General features: G+C 33.1%; 3 protein-coding genes across 4 annotated transcripts in view; all 3 read right to left on the bottom strand.

Moving 5' to 3' along the window:
• LOC111499083 (ATP-citrate synthase beta chain protein 2-like) overlaps positions 1–977 on the bottom strand; it is a 6,510-nt gene extending 5,533 nt beyond the window's left edge. The window contains exon 1 of the mRNA XM_023150541.1: positions 782–977. The gene's annotated coding sequence lies outside the window, so the exon portion shown is untranslated. The remainder of the gene's footprint in view (positions 1–781) is intronic.
• Positions 978–6,873: 5,896 nt separating this feature from the next.
• Positions 6,874–7,578, bottom strand: LOC111499036 (pectinesterase inhibitor-like). The gene is made up of 2 exons (XM_023150478.1): positions 7,377–7,578; positions 6,874–7,289 (listed from the first exon to the last, which is right to left on the bottom strand). Exons 1-2 carry the CDS (start codon positions 7,530–7,532, stop codon positions 6,990–6,992), a joined length of 456 nt encoding a protein of 151 aa, XP_023006246.1. The 5' UTR covers positions 7,533–7,578; the 3' UTR covers positions 6,874–6,989.
• A 699-nt stretch (positions 7,579–8,277) lies between these two features.
• Positions 8,278–12,240, bottom strand: LOC111499161. Of its 2 annotated transcripts, none has more exons than XM_023150664.1 (13): positions 12,135–12,240; positions 11,885–12,030; positions 11,762–11,810; positions 10,798–10,944; positions 10,563–10,696; positions 9,999–10,068; positions 9,800–9,890; positions 9,661–9,730; positions 9,468–9,563; positions 9,258–9,357; positions 9,105–9,182; positions 8,928–9,007; positions 8,278–8,840 (listed from the first exon to the last, which is right to left on the bottom strand). In XM_023150664.1, exons 1-13 carry the CDS (start codon positions 12,181–12,183, stop codon positions 8,664–8,666), a joined length of 1,287 nt encoding a protein of 428 aa, XP_023006432.1. In that variant the 5' UTR covers positions 12,184–12,240; the 3' UTR covers positions 8,278–8,663. The 2 variants fall into 2 exon arrangements, with proteins under 2 accessions (XP_023006432.1, XP_023006433.1); XM_023150665.1 differs by having other exon boundaries at positions 8,692–8,836.
• Between the last annotated feature and the right edge of the window lie 496 nt (positions 12,241–12,736).

Below are 12,736 nucleotides of genomic sequence, written 5' to 3'. Positions count from 1 at the left end.
AAAAAAAAAAAAAAAAAAAAAAAAAAAAAAAAAAAAAGGTTTCTACACACGATTCACTGGACATAATGAACATCCCCAATACATCTTCCCTCATCACTAAGCTGATTATCTAAAATCTAAATAGCTAATTACAAGATTCTTAGCTTTTATTACATTTCGACTAAAAGCCCTTCATGAATTAACGACACCTGTTCAGAAACCATGGCGATCTAAGATTGACGAGTAGAGCAGGTGGACAAAAAGGGGAATAACGTTTGTAGAATTAAACAGTTCTGCTTTCAATCCGTGCATAATTCAACAAATCGATCTCGGAAAACGGGAAGAAGTTCAATGAATTGCATTATTATCTACCGAATTAACTGGAGGAAAGAAACAAATTAAAGAAATACTACCTCGAAACAACGCATCTGCTAAAATCCAAATTCAAGAACAAAAAGGGAGAGAGTTAAACCCTCGCAATTTGACCACACATATGGACGAGTTCAATGCCTCAAAGACACAAACGACAACCAAATCCAACAGATCAGCAAATCAAACGCCGAGCAACATGATCTTAAATCTAAAAATCTTCTCAACTCACAGAAACTAAGCTTTAAAGAGATCGGAAAACGCGACGCTCCGAAGACTAGGAGTAAAACAGGGAGAAAGCAACGTAATGTAAGAGAGGTAAACAGGAATTCAAATTGAATAGAAGTGAAAAACAGATCCAGAAAGCAGGAAGAACAGCAGAATAGAGTAATAGAAACGGAAAAAAAAAAATGGGAAAGAGAGAATAACGGACCTGAAAGCTCAGTGAAGGAAGGGAGTCCGGCGGTGGCGGATTATCGGGAAATTGAATACTGGAAGTTGGGAAATGGAATTGGATTTATATAGAGAAGGCGAAAATGGTAAAACTGGAGAACGTTGGAGGGAGCTGCGACAAAGGAACGGAGAAGATGATCCAGGCACGTGGTCGCTGTTGCCTCTGGTGGTTGGCTCACGACCATCAGCACGTGATTCTCATGTTTTGCTTTATTTCGCTAATGGTAATCCTTCTCACGGCGGGAACAAAATTATAAAATTATAAAATTTAATTTATATATAATTAATTAATTTTAAAATTTTAAAATTTATCGCAATTAAAAATTTTATTAAACTTAAAACTAAATTAGATATTTTAAAATTTCATAAAAATTCTTAAAACTTTATAAAATGTTTAAGACGTTATTTAATTAAATTAATTTTGTGTCTAAAATGTTAATACAACTTTTAAAATATTTAATATTCTCAAAAAAAAAATTAATTTGGAGGGTAATAAATTATTAAAATATTTTTAATTTTATAAAAATGAGTTTGATGGATTAGATATATAATTAATTTTTATGTCTAATAAAATTATAAAATTAAAATTTTTAGGAGTATTAATAAAAAATTAATAATTTTTTAAAAAAATTTAAGGATTAAATAGACATAGAAAATATTTCACGTGTCTCGTTGATTCCTACATGGATCCACCCGAACATTTAATTATAAAAAAAAAAAAAAACTATTTTTTTAATTATTTTCCCTTTATTGCATTTTTAGTAATTATTTTTATTAAATCCATGAAAAATGACAATTTAAAAATTATAAATAAATATTAAAAAGACAGTACCTTAGACAATGGAAATTTGACCGTTGAAATTGGAGAAAATTATAATAAACTAATTTTTCTAAAAAAAAATCTAGTTAATAAATAATTAATTTAGTCTATATTTTCAAATTTATTTAATTAAAATTATATAACTTCGTGTCTCCGTCGTTGAGTTATTTTAATTATTTATTAGCTATTGAATTAGTATGACTTATATTATTAATACTTAACCCATGTTTCATGATCTTATATAATTAACTTTTGTGGCCTTCCATTACATAAATATTTATAATGATTTTAAGACAATTTATAATATAAAATTGCCTAAAATAGCCCTCTTTCTCTACCTAATTTTCAATTAAAATATTTTTAAATTATAAATTTACTTCATAAATTTTTTTAATCTACATTAATATATATATATATATATACATATATACGCGCTTAATTGTTCTGTGACACCCGAGTAAATGAGGATATGATGTCTAAAGAATTTTATAGTTAAGCGTGTTTAGTTTGAAACAATTTTATGTTAGGTGATTGGTTGAATTTTTTTAAGATACATGTGAGTGAAGACAAAATATCATGAAAATACTAGTGTTGGTCTGAGGAGTAAGTAATGTGTCTATATTGCTCAGAATGTAGGGGAATGTCGGGACTATTAAGTACCAAATATTGATTCAAATCTTAGGCTTGAGTTATTACAAATTGTATCATAGCGGTACTTCTCCCAATAATATGTGGTTCGAGGACGAATCAATGTAGAAGCTGGTGGGCATGTGACACCTAAGTAAAGAATTAGATACATAAATGAACCAAGATCACATATGAATGAGACCAATCCTGAAGATAGAATGACTAATAAATATTTAAAATAATAAGGTGCACCTTATTTTCAGTAACTCAACCATAGAAAATTCATTTTATATTCCACTAAAATGTAAAGTATAATTTTTTTAAAAATTATTTTTAATTTTGTAATAATTAATACATGTCGTTTATCTGTCTCGAGACTCGTCTAAAGCGATTCAATTCTTGGGAGCAAACAAATCTCTTCGTGAGTACAATAATTCAGTCTAAATAGGTCAACTCGAGATAGTAAAAATCTATAGAAGCCATTAATATAGACGAGTTAGGTAGCCGCCAGTTATATGGATATGCTTTTCGAATTATATGGAGTCGTCCTCGGAGGAACTTTTCAAACTATATTTTAAAATAAAATATACGAAAAATTAAGAATATGAATACATGTATACCATATAGTTCTATAATGAATTTTGTTTTTTAAATTAATTTATTTGTAGTTTATTATAAAATAAAATATTATTTATTTGCGTAGCTCGTGAAGATTAATTAAAAGCGACTTAGTCAAGTAATTGGGGTGGAAGTGGAAATAAATGGGATTTTGGGCAAATATTTAATATTGTTAAAAATTTAAATATCCAATAGCGTGAGGGTGATGATTTAATTTTTAATTAGTTGCGGGTTTCAAAGGGAGAGTTGTCCATTGTCCATAACGTTGACAATTAATAAAATAAAAGATCCTCAAGATTCAACCGTTTAATTAAAAATTAAAGAAAAATATTGCCTCCAAATTAATTTATTTTTCTATGACTCGGTCCACATAATTTTGGATTATATTTTGATATTTTGTAAATTTAAAAATTTAAATGAGGTAACTCTATTTTAAAATTTTCAATTTTCTTTAATAAAACATTTTAAATGAATATATATTTTTAAAAATTACCTTCCAAATAATTAAAAAAATATTTTAAAAAATTGTCAGAGAATAATTAAAAATATGTATATATAATTGTACCGAACTAAAAAAAAATATTTTTAAAATTAATAATTTTTTTATAGCATAGATTAAAATGCAATAACTATATTATTACAAAATTAAAATTTAAAAATTTAATCGTTAAATATTAAATTTTAACGACTAAATTAAGAATAAAAATATAATAATGATATGGTCCATGAGCGGTTTGTCTTTACTACATATTTTTAAATATAATTTGTTTATTTGTTTATTACAAATAATTTTAATTTTTTATTTTAAAATTTAGAAAAAATATATTGATAAAGTTTAAAATGAGACTAATGTTTTATTTAGTGGTAGGAGTCAGTAATTTTTTTTTTGGAGTAAAGTTAATTATCACTGAACACAGTTGAATCATATATTCACGTCGGTAAATTATATTTATATTTACAATAATAGTAATAGATAAGAAAAAAAATAGTAAAATTATATGATATATTTAATTAGGCAAAATGATTTAAATATTTAATAATTCTGGCTGAAATTAAAGACCAGAAATTGTCAGCTGTGTTTGTAGTCTAATATTCATTCCATTATTTTATTAATTTTAAAATACTTTGAATAATTTCTTTTCTTCAAGCCAAAACGACGCCGTTGGAAGTGTATCGTATTTTTCCAATTATTTTGACTTCAAAGCCAATCCTAAAATTGCAAATGCGTAAATAAATAAATTCAAGGGTAACTATATATATATATATATGTATATGTATATGTATATGTATATGTATATGTATATGTATATGTATATGTATATGTATCTGCTAGCCGATATTGTCCTATATATGTGTGTATATGCTAGCAGATATTGTCAGGTTTGGCTCATTACGTATCATTGTGTGTACATCACTAGAAGATATTGTCCGCTTTGCTTCATTACGTATCATTGTCAGCCTCACAATTTTAAAACGTGCATGCTAAGGAGAGGTTTCCACACCTTTATTTGGAATGTTTCACATCAACCTCACGGTTTAAAACGCGTCTGCTAACGAAAGATTTCTAACACTCTTATAAGGAATGTTTCGTTCCACTCTCCAACTGATGTGAGATTTCACAATTCATCTCCTTGGGGCTAGCGTCCTCGCTAGCACACCTTCTGATGTCTGACTCTAATACTATTTGTAACAATTTAAGCCCACCACTAGCAGATATTGTCCGTGTTGACACGTTACGTATTGTCGTCAACCTCACGATTCTAAAATAAGCATTTAAAAAAATAATTTTTATTATCATCTTTGAATTCATAAAGTTTTTTTCTCTTCGTTTTATAATAATAGAGTTTTAAATCTCTAATATTTGATCATTTGGAATAATGAGTTTAGTAATCATCTCCGGCCAGAGTATGCGCCACATAAGAGGCAATGTCACAAATATCTCTAAGATTCTTGACGTTCTTTGGTAGTGTCGACGGTTCCGGCGGTGGCTGATTGAAGGTATCTAGACATTGGTCGACATCGCTCGTGGCGCCGATGACTTGAATTGTGACAACAATATAGCCACCAAAGGCCAAATGTTGTTTGTCAACGCTGGTAAACCACATGATCCACCGCTTGTACGAACCCTATCAATTCCTTTCAAGATTGGACTAATTAGGGGGTTGGAAAGTCTAGAATCATTGTCGGTAACAATTCTTCAAAGGCAAGATTCATGTTCGATTTATATAATTTATTTTATTCTTAATAAAATCAAAAATACTTTCAATCTAAATTTTGAAAGATTAATATAAAAAAAATAAAAAATACATTATTTGAGCACACCACGACTGAATTCAAAAATCATTTCCCGCAAGAAGATGCACCAAACGAGAGGTAATGTCAAAAATATCATGAAGATTCTTGATGTCCTTTAGAAGAGTTGACGGTTCCAGTAGTGGCTGATTTAATTTATCTAGACATACGCCTATATTGACCGAGGCTCCCATGATACAAACATTGGCGACAATATAGGTATGATAACCCATGCAATATTGAGCAGTTTCTACGTCGGGCAATGAAGAGTTTGTGTTTCGAACAATTTGAATATTGATTCTTAAGCTCTGGATTGGTTGTCTCTTCCACCTCAAGCCGCCGTGCGTGGTGGAGACATTTGATGGTGCTCGTATATGTAAGGTTGAGGGTGTAATTAGTTACGCCAACCGCATCTAAGTTTCTCACTGGTTTCAACAATTGCCAGCATAACGATGGGTTATTGGCATCGTGCAGATGATCAATACAGTGTTGTTTTGGGGCGTTGTATCTACATGCGAAAGAACAACTCCAAAGAAAAGAACACAACAAAGTACAAATTGGACCGAGCTAAAGACACCCATGTTTTCTTTCCCTTCATATATATATATATATATATATATATATTATGGCAACAACTAAAACAGAAAAGATACCGAATTTGGAGAGAAACTAAGAAAATTGAATTGAAACTATGGGCACCTCGAGTAAATATCAACCATCAGATTTACTTCGAGATAGGTACCTCGAGTAATATCAACCATCAGATTTATTTCGAAATAGGTATGAACCAAACCATAAGCATTTTGAGTAATGTTAAAACTATGGTCAATGAGAATCAGATTCATACCTATCTCGAGATGAATCTAGATTCCACATCGTTAAATTTTATGGTTTGCAAGTAAAAAAAATAAATTAAAAGAAGGTTATAATAAATGATAGTAATTTGATTACTCCATGTACTGTTTTCCACTCTCTATGGCGCTCACCGAAGAGTCTATGCATTGCGAGCATTCTGAATATCGTTTCTTAAGCTCTAGATTGGTTGTCTCTTCCGCCTCGAGCCGCTGTGCGCGACGACGACATTCGACAGTGTTAGACGAACACGACTATCCACAATGGTATGATATTGTCCACTTTGAGCATAAGCTCTCATGGCTTTGCTTTGGGCTTCCCAAAAGGCCTCACACCAATGGAGAGTGTATTCTTAGATTATAAACCCATGATCATTCCCTAAATTAACCGATGTGGGACTTTCATCATCCAACAGACAGCGTTCGTATGTGCAAGGTGGATCATGTAAATGGCCATATTTGTGGCGTTTAAGTTGCTCACAGGTTTCAACAATTGTTTGCACAAAGATGGGTTCCTGGTTTGAGGGCAGATGGTCGATACAGTATCGTTTTGGGGCATTGTGTCTGCATGAGAAAGAACGACACCGAAGAAAAGAACACAACAAAGGAAAAATTTGACATAGCTGAAGACGCCCATGTTTTTGTCCCTCCTTTTTACTAATGTGTTCTTACCGATGAAATTTAGAGATATATGTGTGTGTATATATATGGCAACTAGTAAAGATACCAAATTTGAAATTAAGAAAATTGATGTTGAAAAGATGGGCGCCTCGAGTAAGGTATGAACCAAACCACGAGCGTCACACTTATTAACTAAATTAAACGATGATAATCAATTACAGTTCTACAAAGACAATATTCGTGTTCGATTTAAATAATTTATTTTAATCCTTAATAAAATCAAAATACGATCCAATACTTTCAAATCTCATTCACGAAAGATTAAAAAAAAACATTATTTGAACACACCATGACTGAGTTCAAGCATCATCTCCCGCGATAAAATGCGTCAAATGACAGGCAATCTCACAAATATCATTAAGATTCTTGACGCTCTTTTGAAGAACCGACGGTTCCGGTGGCGGTTGATTGAAGCTATTTAGACAATCACCTGAATCTGTAAAGGCACCCATGGTATTAAGATCGGCGACAATATAAGAACCATAACCCATATATTCTTGAGCAACTTCTATGTCGGTCACCGTAGACTTTATGGATTTCGAGCAATATGAATATCGTTTCTTAAGCTCTAGATTGGCTATCTCTTTTGCCTCGAGCCCCTGTGCATAGTGTAGACATTCGACGGCGCTTGTACGTGTAAAGTTGAGGGTGTAATTAGTTAGGCTTACAGAGTCTAAGTTTCTCACCGGTTTCAACATTTGCCAGCATAACAATGGGTTATTGGTATTTGGACAGATGGTCGATATAGTGTCGTTTTGGAGCATCGTGTCTGCATGTGAAAGAACGACTCCGAAGAAAAGAACACAACAAAGGGAAAATCCGACATAGCTGAAGACACCCATGTTTTTCACCCTTCTTTCTTACTAATGTGTTCTTTTATATATATATATATGGCAACAAGTAAAACCGACACATACCAAATTTGAAACAATGGGCGTCTCGATTAAATATCAACCATCAGACTTACTTCGAGATAGGTATGAATCAAACCATGGGCATCTTGAGTACTGTTGAAACCGTGGTCGGTTTAAACAACATGAATAAGAGAATCAGATTCATACATATCTCGAGACGAATCTTTCGACATAATTAAATTTTATGGGTCTTATCGGTTTTAGTGGTAGATTATTGATAAATACAATGAAATATTTGTGGGTCCCACAAAAATAAAATTAAGAATTAGCTTTTAAAAATAAAATAAAAACAATTGATTAAATAATCATTGTAATTTTATGATATGGTTATTTAATAACAATGGATATTAATGAATATATATTTATAATAGTTATTATGATTTTACCATATTTAATTTGATATGGTTATTTAATAACATGATCAAATTGAATATTAACTGAATATATAATTAAGAAGAATATATTTTGACTGACGTAAAATTGAGAGTAACTTTTATAATTTACCCTACACATTAACTAGCTAACAGGGTTCATGAAAATAAGATTAAAATATTATTTTAATATTTAGTCAATTTATTTGTACTTTTACTGCTACCATTTATTTTAAAAAATTAAAAAAAATACTCTAGTTAAGTTTAAAAAATAATTCTAATTTTTTAAAAGTAAATATTAAAATATCCAAAAAGGTGAAAATTCTCCACCTTTATTCCACATAATGTCATTTCTCCCACCCTATTTCACCGCAGTAAATTTAATTCATTTAATATATATTATGTTAAAATGTTGTATTCTTCAAACTAATCTCTAAAGCTACATTATGAGCAAAGCTTCCAATTGTTGGTATTAGAGTTAGCCTTTGACTTTGACTTTGACGATCTCTCGGAATTCTAAGTATGCTCTATGGTTGTTGCCTCGATTGATCTTCCGTGGCAAAAAGTTGACCTTTTGAGTTTGTTGCAGAAGTCTAAGTCTTCCTGTCTCGAGCTTGTTTACCGAAGTAGTCGACACGAAACGGACAGATATGACAACAAAAGTATCCGACGTGTGGTTTGAAATGAACTACAAACTTAAGGAGTTGTTAACTTTTGCTGAGCTGATAAGAGAAGGATCATAGGATTTGACTGTTCCCACCAAAGTCAATGCTTCCACAAGTGCAGCCAGGAGATAGTCCGGGTAGTCTTCAATATTGGAATCTCCACTTTGTGCTTGCATTGAACTCAAGACCCTTCCAACTATCTGAACAATACATTAAACATGGATCGTAGAGAGGGTTTTTGAACTCAAAATCTAAACTTTGTATACAAATTTGATGAACTAACTTACTTTTCGAGCATAGCCCCCGTAAGCGATACCGCCAATCAACGCGTGCAATGAACTTGATAGCTCTTTGCTCATCAAATCCTCTAAATGTAGCAGAGAAATATTTGATTCTAGATTGAAAATCGAGCTAGCGAGACTGTATATTGATGTAAATGAAACACGGTGAGAGGTCGAACTTACTACGGGATTGAAAAAGTCCCTGTTTCTTCAAGCCATCAACAGTGTAGAAATTTGTACCACCAGCCAGTTGAAGGAAGCCTGCAGAGGAAACAAGAAGCTTGTTAGTGAAGTGACATGAATATGAGCCTCATGGGACGGGATCTCTACACGAACCAGGAGGACGGTCATTGGAAAGAGCTAACTGAGCAGCAAAAGCAATTGTTTCCCTCGTCGCGCCTCGTCCGATATCTCCACTCATCGGCCGACCGTCTAACTTCAGATTAAACGAAATGATGATTGTGAAAACAAATAAAAGTTTTAGAACTAAGATATAGTAATATAAATGGAAGCAAATCAGTTGGCTTCATGAAGTTGGAGGCAGACCTGCCATAAGTTCAAACAACGGAGCTGTGATTCCATGATCGAGAACATCGTTTTCATTGTAGATATTGTTAAATCGCCAATATTGGGCAGGCTTACCTGGATCAAGTACAAGTTCTGTACATTAAGCAAGGGGAAGATGGCTAAAATTCTCAAATTCTAAAAGAGAGAAAAGGCTCAGAATCAACACACTTACTGCAACAAGCCTTAGATATTTGGATGAGTCCCCTAATTTATTCCATAGTTCTTGAAAAGGAGTGGTTTGCCTAGAAGAAAGAGTTCTCAAAAGTGCAACATTAAACATTCAGAGTTCAAAGTCTAAGTTTTATATATACCTTCCATTGGTGTGAATCTCTAAAGCATCAACGTCGCCCCGTTTTATAAGTTTAGCAGTAGTAGCTGCATCCCTTACATATGTGACTAGATCTGCATCAATTCAAACAAGTTAAGAATCAGCAGCAGAGCAGCACCAATCCAAAATAAAGGTTACGTTCTTCCCATCAAATCAACAACTAAATCTGTGACAAGACATACTTATTTTATCATATGGGCAGACTGGAGAGCAGCGGCCGCAACCGTAACATCGCTCCGTGATAACTCCGCCCTGCAGGGGAGGGGCATGGCTGATAAGGTTTTTGATAATAATTGAGTACTGAGGGTGATACGAACCAAGCAGAGGGCTCCATTCCTTATACATGTAAGGAATACATTTCCATGGGTACGAGGCCTTTTGGGGTAACCAAAAGCAAAACCATGAGCTTACGCTCAAAGTGAACAATATCATATCATTGTAGAGAGCCGTAGTTTCTAACAATACATATACTCACAACCAACCTCACCAATCTTTATAGAAGTATTGAAGCCAGCTCCAGAGTCATCATCGAATACTCCTTGGAGTTGGGCGGGCAAGTTCATTAAGACCCATTTGATAGCCATTTAGTTCTTGATTAAATTTTGAAAACTAAGATAACAAGACAAAGAAAACTCATAGGTGAAAGTAGTGTTTTGCTTAAGTTTCAAAAATCAAAGGGCTATTAAACGAGGCCTAGTAAACGAGTTTGGAATAACCAGAGAGTAAGGGAGGACAGGAAAAGCAACCTTCAATGCTCCAGACAAACTGGCCACTTCAGAAGGCTCGTTCATTATTTCTTTCCGTAGTGAAATTGCATTAGCAGGGCAAACAATTTCACAAGGCCTTGAACAGTCAAGTGGACAATTCTCAGGATCAAACCCTGGCAATAAAACAATTAAACTAAACTCAACACTTCAAAACAAGCCATTTTGAAACCTTTTCCCCCCAACATTCTTTTAGCAATAAGATAGAAGAAATTACCAGCTTTGCGGAAGTGAAGATCTTGGTCATCATTGACACTAATCATCACCCACGGCCTGCGAACATCAATGATATCCCTTGCCGCTTGAATTCCCTCATTCACAGCACTAACAACCGAGGCATCAGCAGCACAGTCAATACAATCAACTGCAAGTCCTCGGTGAAGTCAACAAAATAATAAACCTTCACATTGGTCCATGCTTACAGTTTTGGTTCATTCTCATCTATCTACTTTTAGAACATTCATTTTCATCCATATTGTGAGATCCCACATCGGTTGAAAAGGAGAACGAACATTTTTATAAGGGTGTAGAGACCTCTTCCTAGTAGACGCATTGTAAAAACCTTGAGGGGAAACCCAAAAGGGAAAGCCTGAATAGCACAATATCTGTTAGCGGTGGGCTTGGACCGTTACAAATGGTATCAGAGCTAGACACCGGGGGTGTCCCAGCAAGAATGCTGGACCCTGAAGATGGGTGGATTGAGGGGTCCCACATCAATTGGAGAAGGGAGCAAGTGCCAGCGAGTACGTTGGCCCCGTACGGTGGAATTGTGAGTTCCCAAAAGCCCAAAGAGTCCAAGCAAACAATATCTACTAGCGGTGGGCTTGGACCACTAGACATATACTTTCATCTTTTTGAGTTTTAGTCCCTTCATTATCATTCTTCGTTTCTTTCGATCAGAATTTTAGCATGACACTCAATTCACCAAGTAGTAGCCATAAATTTATACTAAAAGGTTTCCATTGTACATGAAAGTTTGTTAAAATTTTGCAAAAGGAAATCAAAATGGTAAAAGTAAGAGACCCAAGTGCACAAAGAATATGACTAAAATGAACAAAAATTGAAGCTACAGAAGCCAGAAAGAACATTATGAAAGTAAATGGACAAAAATGACACAAAATAGTTTTGAATCCAATAATAAACTGAAAATTCCATTGAAACATAAATTGAGTCGTTCTTACCACCAGCAAGGGTGTAAACAAGAGAGAGATTCCTAATATCAACCACATCCTACACAGAGAACAAACATCTACGTCAATGGAAAGAAGCAGCAAACGAATTGAAGGATTTTTTTTCCTTTAAACCTCGAAACTTGCACCGCAAATAAGCTTGATCCAGTTGCCATCTCGAAGCGATTCAAGAGGAGAAGATTGAACTGAAGAAATTCCAATTCGATTTACAAGACGTCTTACATTGTCGAGGTTCTTGTTGCTGTGGTTTCTGGAAGCCACTGAGAACAATGGTGAAAATAAACAAGAAGAAGAAAGAAGAAAATTAGATTACGTGAAAATGAAGAGAGGGAATCAAGAGATGCTTGGGGGCTGGAAATGGAACCTTGATGTTGAAGGCGAAGCGCGGCATGGCAGGACAAGCTCAAAGCCATTTTGATATTGATTCTTCCTGCCGCAACCGCTAGAGAAATAAACGTTATCCTGTTTTCGCTCACTCTTTAACTTTTTTTTTTTTTAATAAAATAAAATTAATGAAAAGGAAATATCTTCTACTAACCATATGGTTGGGTTAAATTATAAATTTCAATCACAGCTACGAGACACGGTCCAGTCCAAACCTTAGGTTCGAGATGCCAAGACTTTAAGAAGGATATGTATAGGTAACGATGTAACAACTTAAGTCTACCTCTAACTGAAATTGTCTGTTTTGACTCGTAAATCTGTCTTCTAAAAAGATGTTTCATTTTTTTAATTATTTTATGTTTATTCAAATTTTAAATTTTAAAATTAAAAAAAGTTATTAAATATAAAATTAAGAGTCAAGAAAATATAAAGCTTAGAATTTTTTATTTTCAAATTCATAAATTAATTAGTTGTATTAAAAGTAATAATTATGTTAATTGACACGCATTCATAATTAAGTAATAAATATGTTAAATGCTAACATAATTTAAAAAATTGATAATTTAAAAAATAATTTTTCCT

This window comes from Cucurbita maxima, unplaced genomic scaffold (assembly GCF_002738345.1).
Source record: "Cucurbita maxima cultivar Rimu unplaced genomic scaffold, Cmax_1.0 Cma_Scf00026, whole genome shotgun sequence".
Classification (NCBI taxonomy): Eukaryota; Viridiplantae; Streptophyta; class Magnoliopsida; order Cucurbitales; family Cucurbitaceae; genus Cucurbita; species Cucurbita maxima.
Note: the sequence above shows the minus strand (reverse complement) of the source record. Positions and strands in the feature narration are given on the sequence as shown.

Bases quoted from the DNA above. Each gene is read 5' to 3' on its own strand.
- LOC111499161 (XM_023150664.1), bottom strand. From the start codon at position 12,183: ATGGCTTTGAGCTTGTCCTGCCATGCCGCGCTTCGCCTTCAACATCAA. The intron at 9,891-9,998 runs GTATGTCTTGTC...GAATTGATGCAG, and splicing joins CTGCCCATATGATAAAATAA to ATCTAGTCACATATGTAAGG. The intron at 9,008-9,104 runs GTAAGTTCGACC...TGCTACATTTAG, and splicing joins GGGACTTTTTCAATCCCGTA to AGGATTTGATGAGCAAAGAG.
- LOC111499036 (XM_023150478.1), bottom strand. From the start codon at position 7,532: ATGGGTGTCTTCAGCTATGTCGGATTTTCCCTTTGTTGTGTTCTTTTC. The intron at 7,290-7,376 runs GTGAGAAACTTA...CACTATGCACAG, and splicing joins GCTGGCAAATGTTGAAACCG to GGGCTCGAGGCAAAAGAGAT.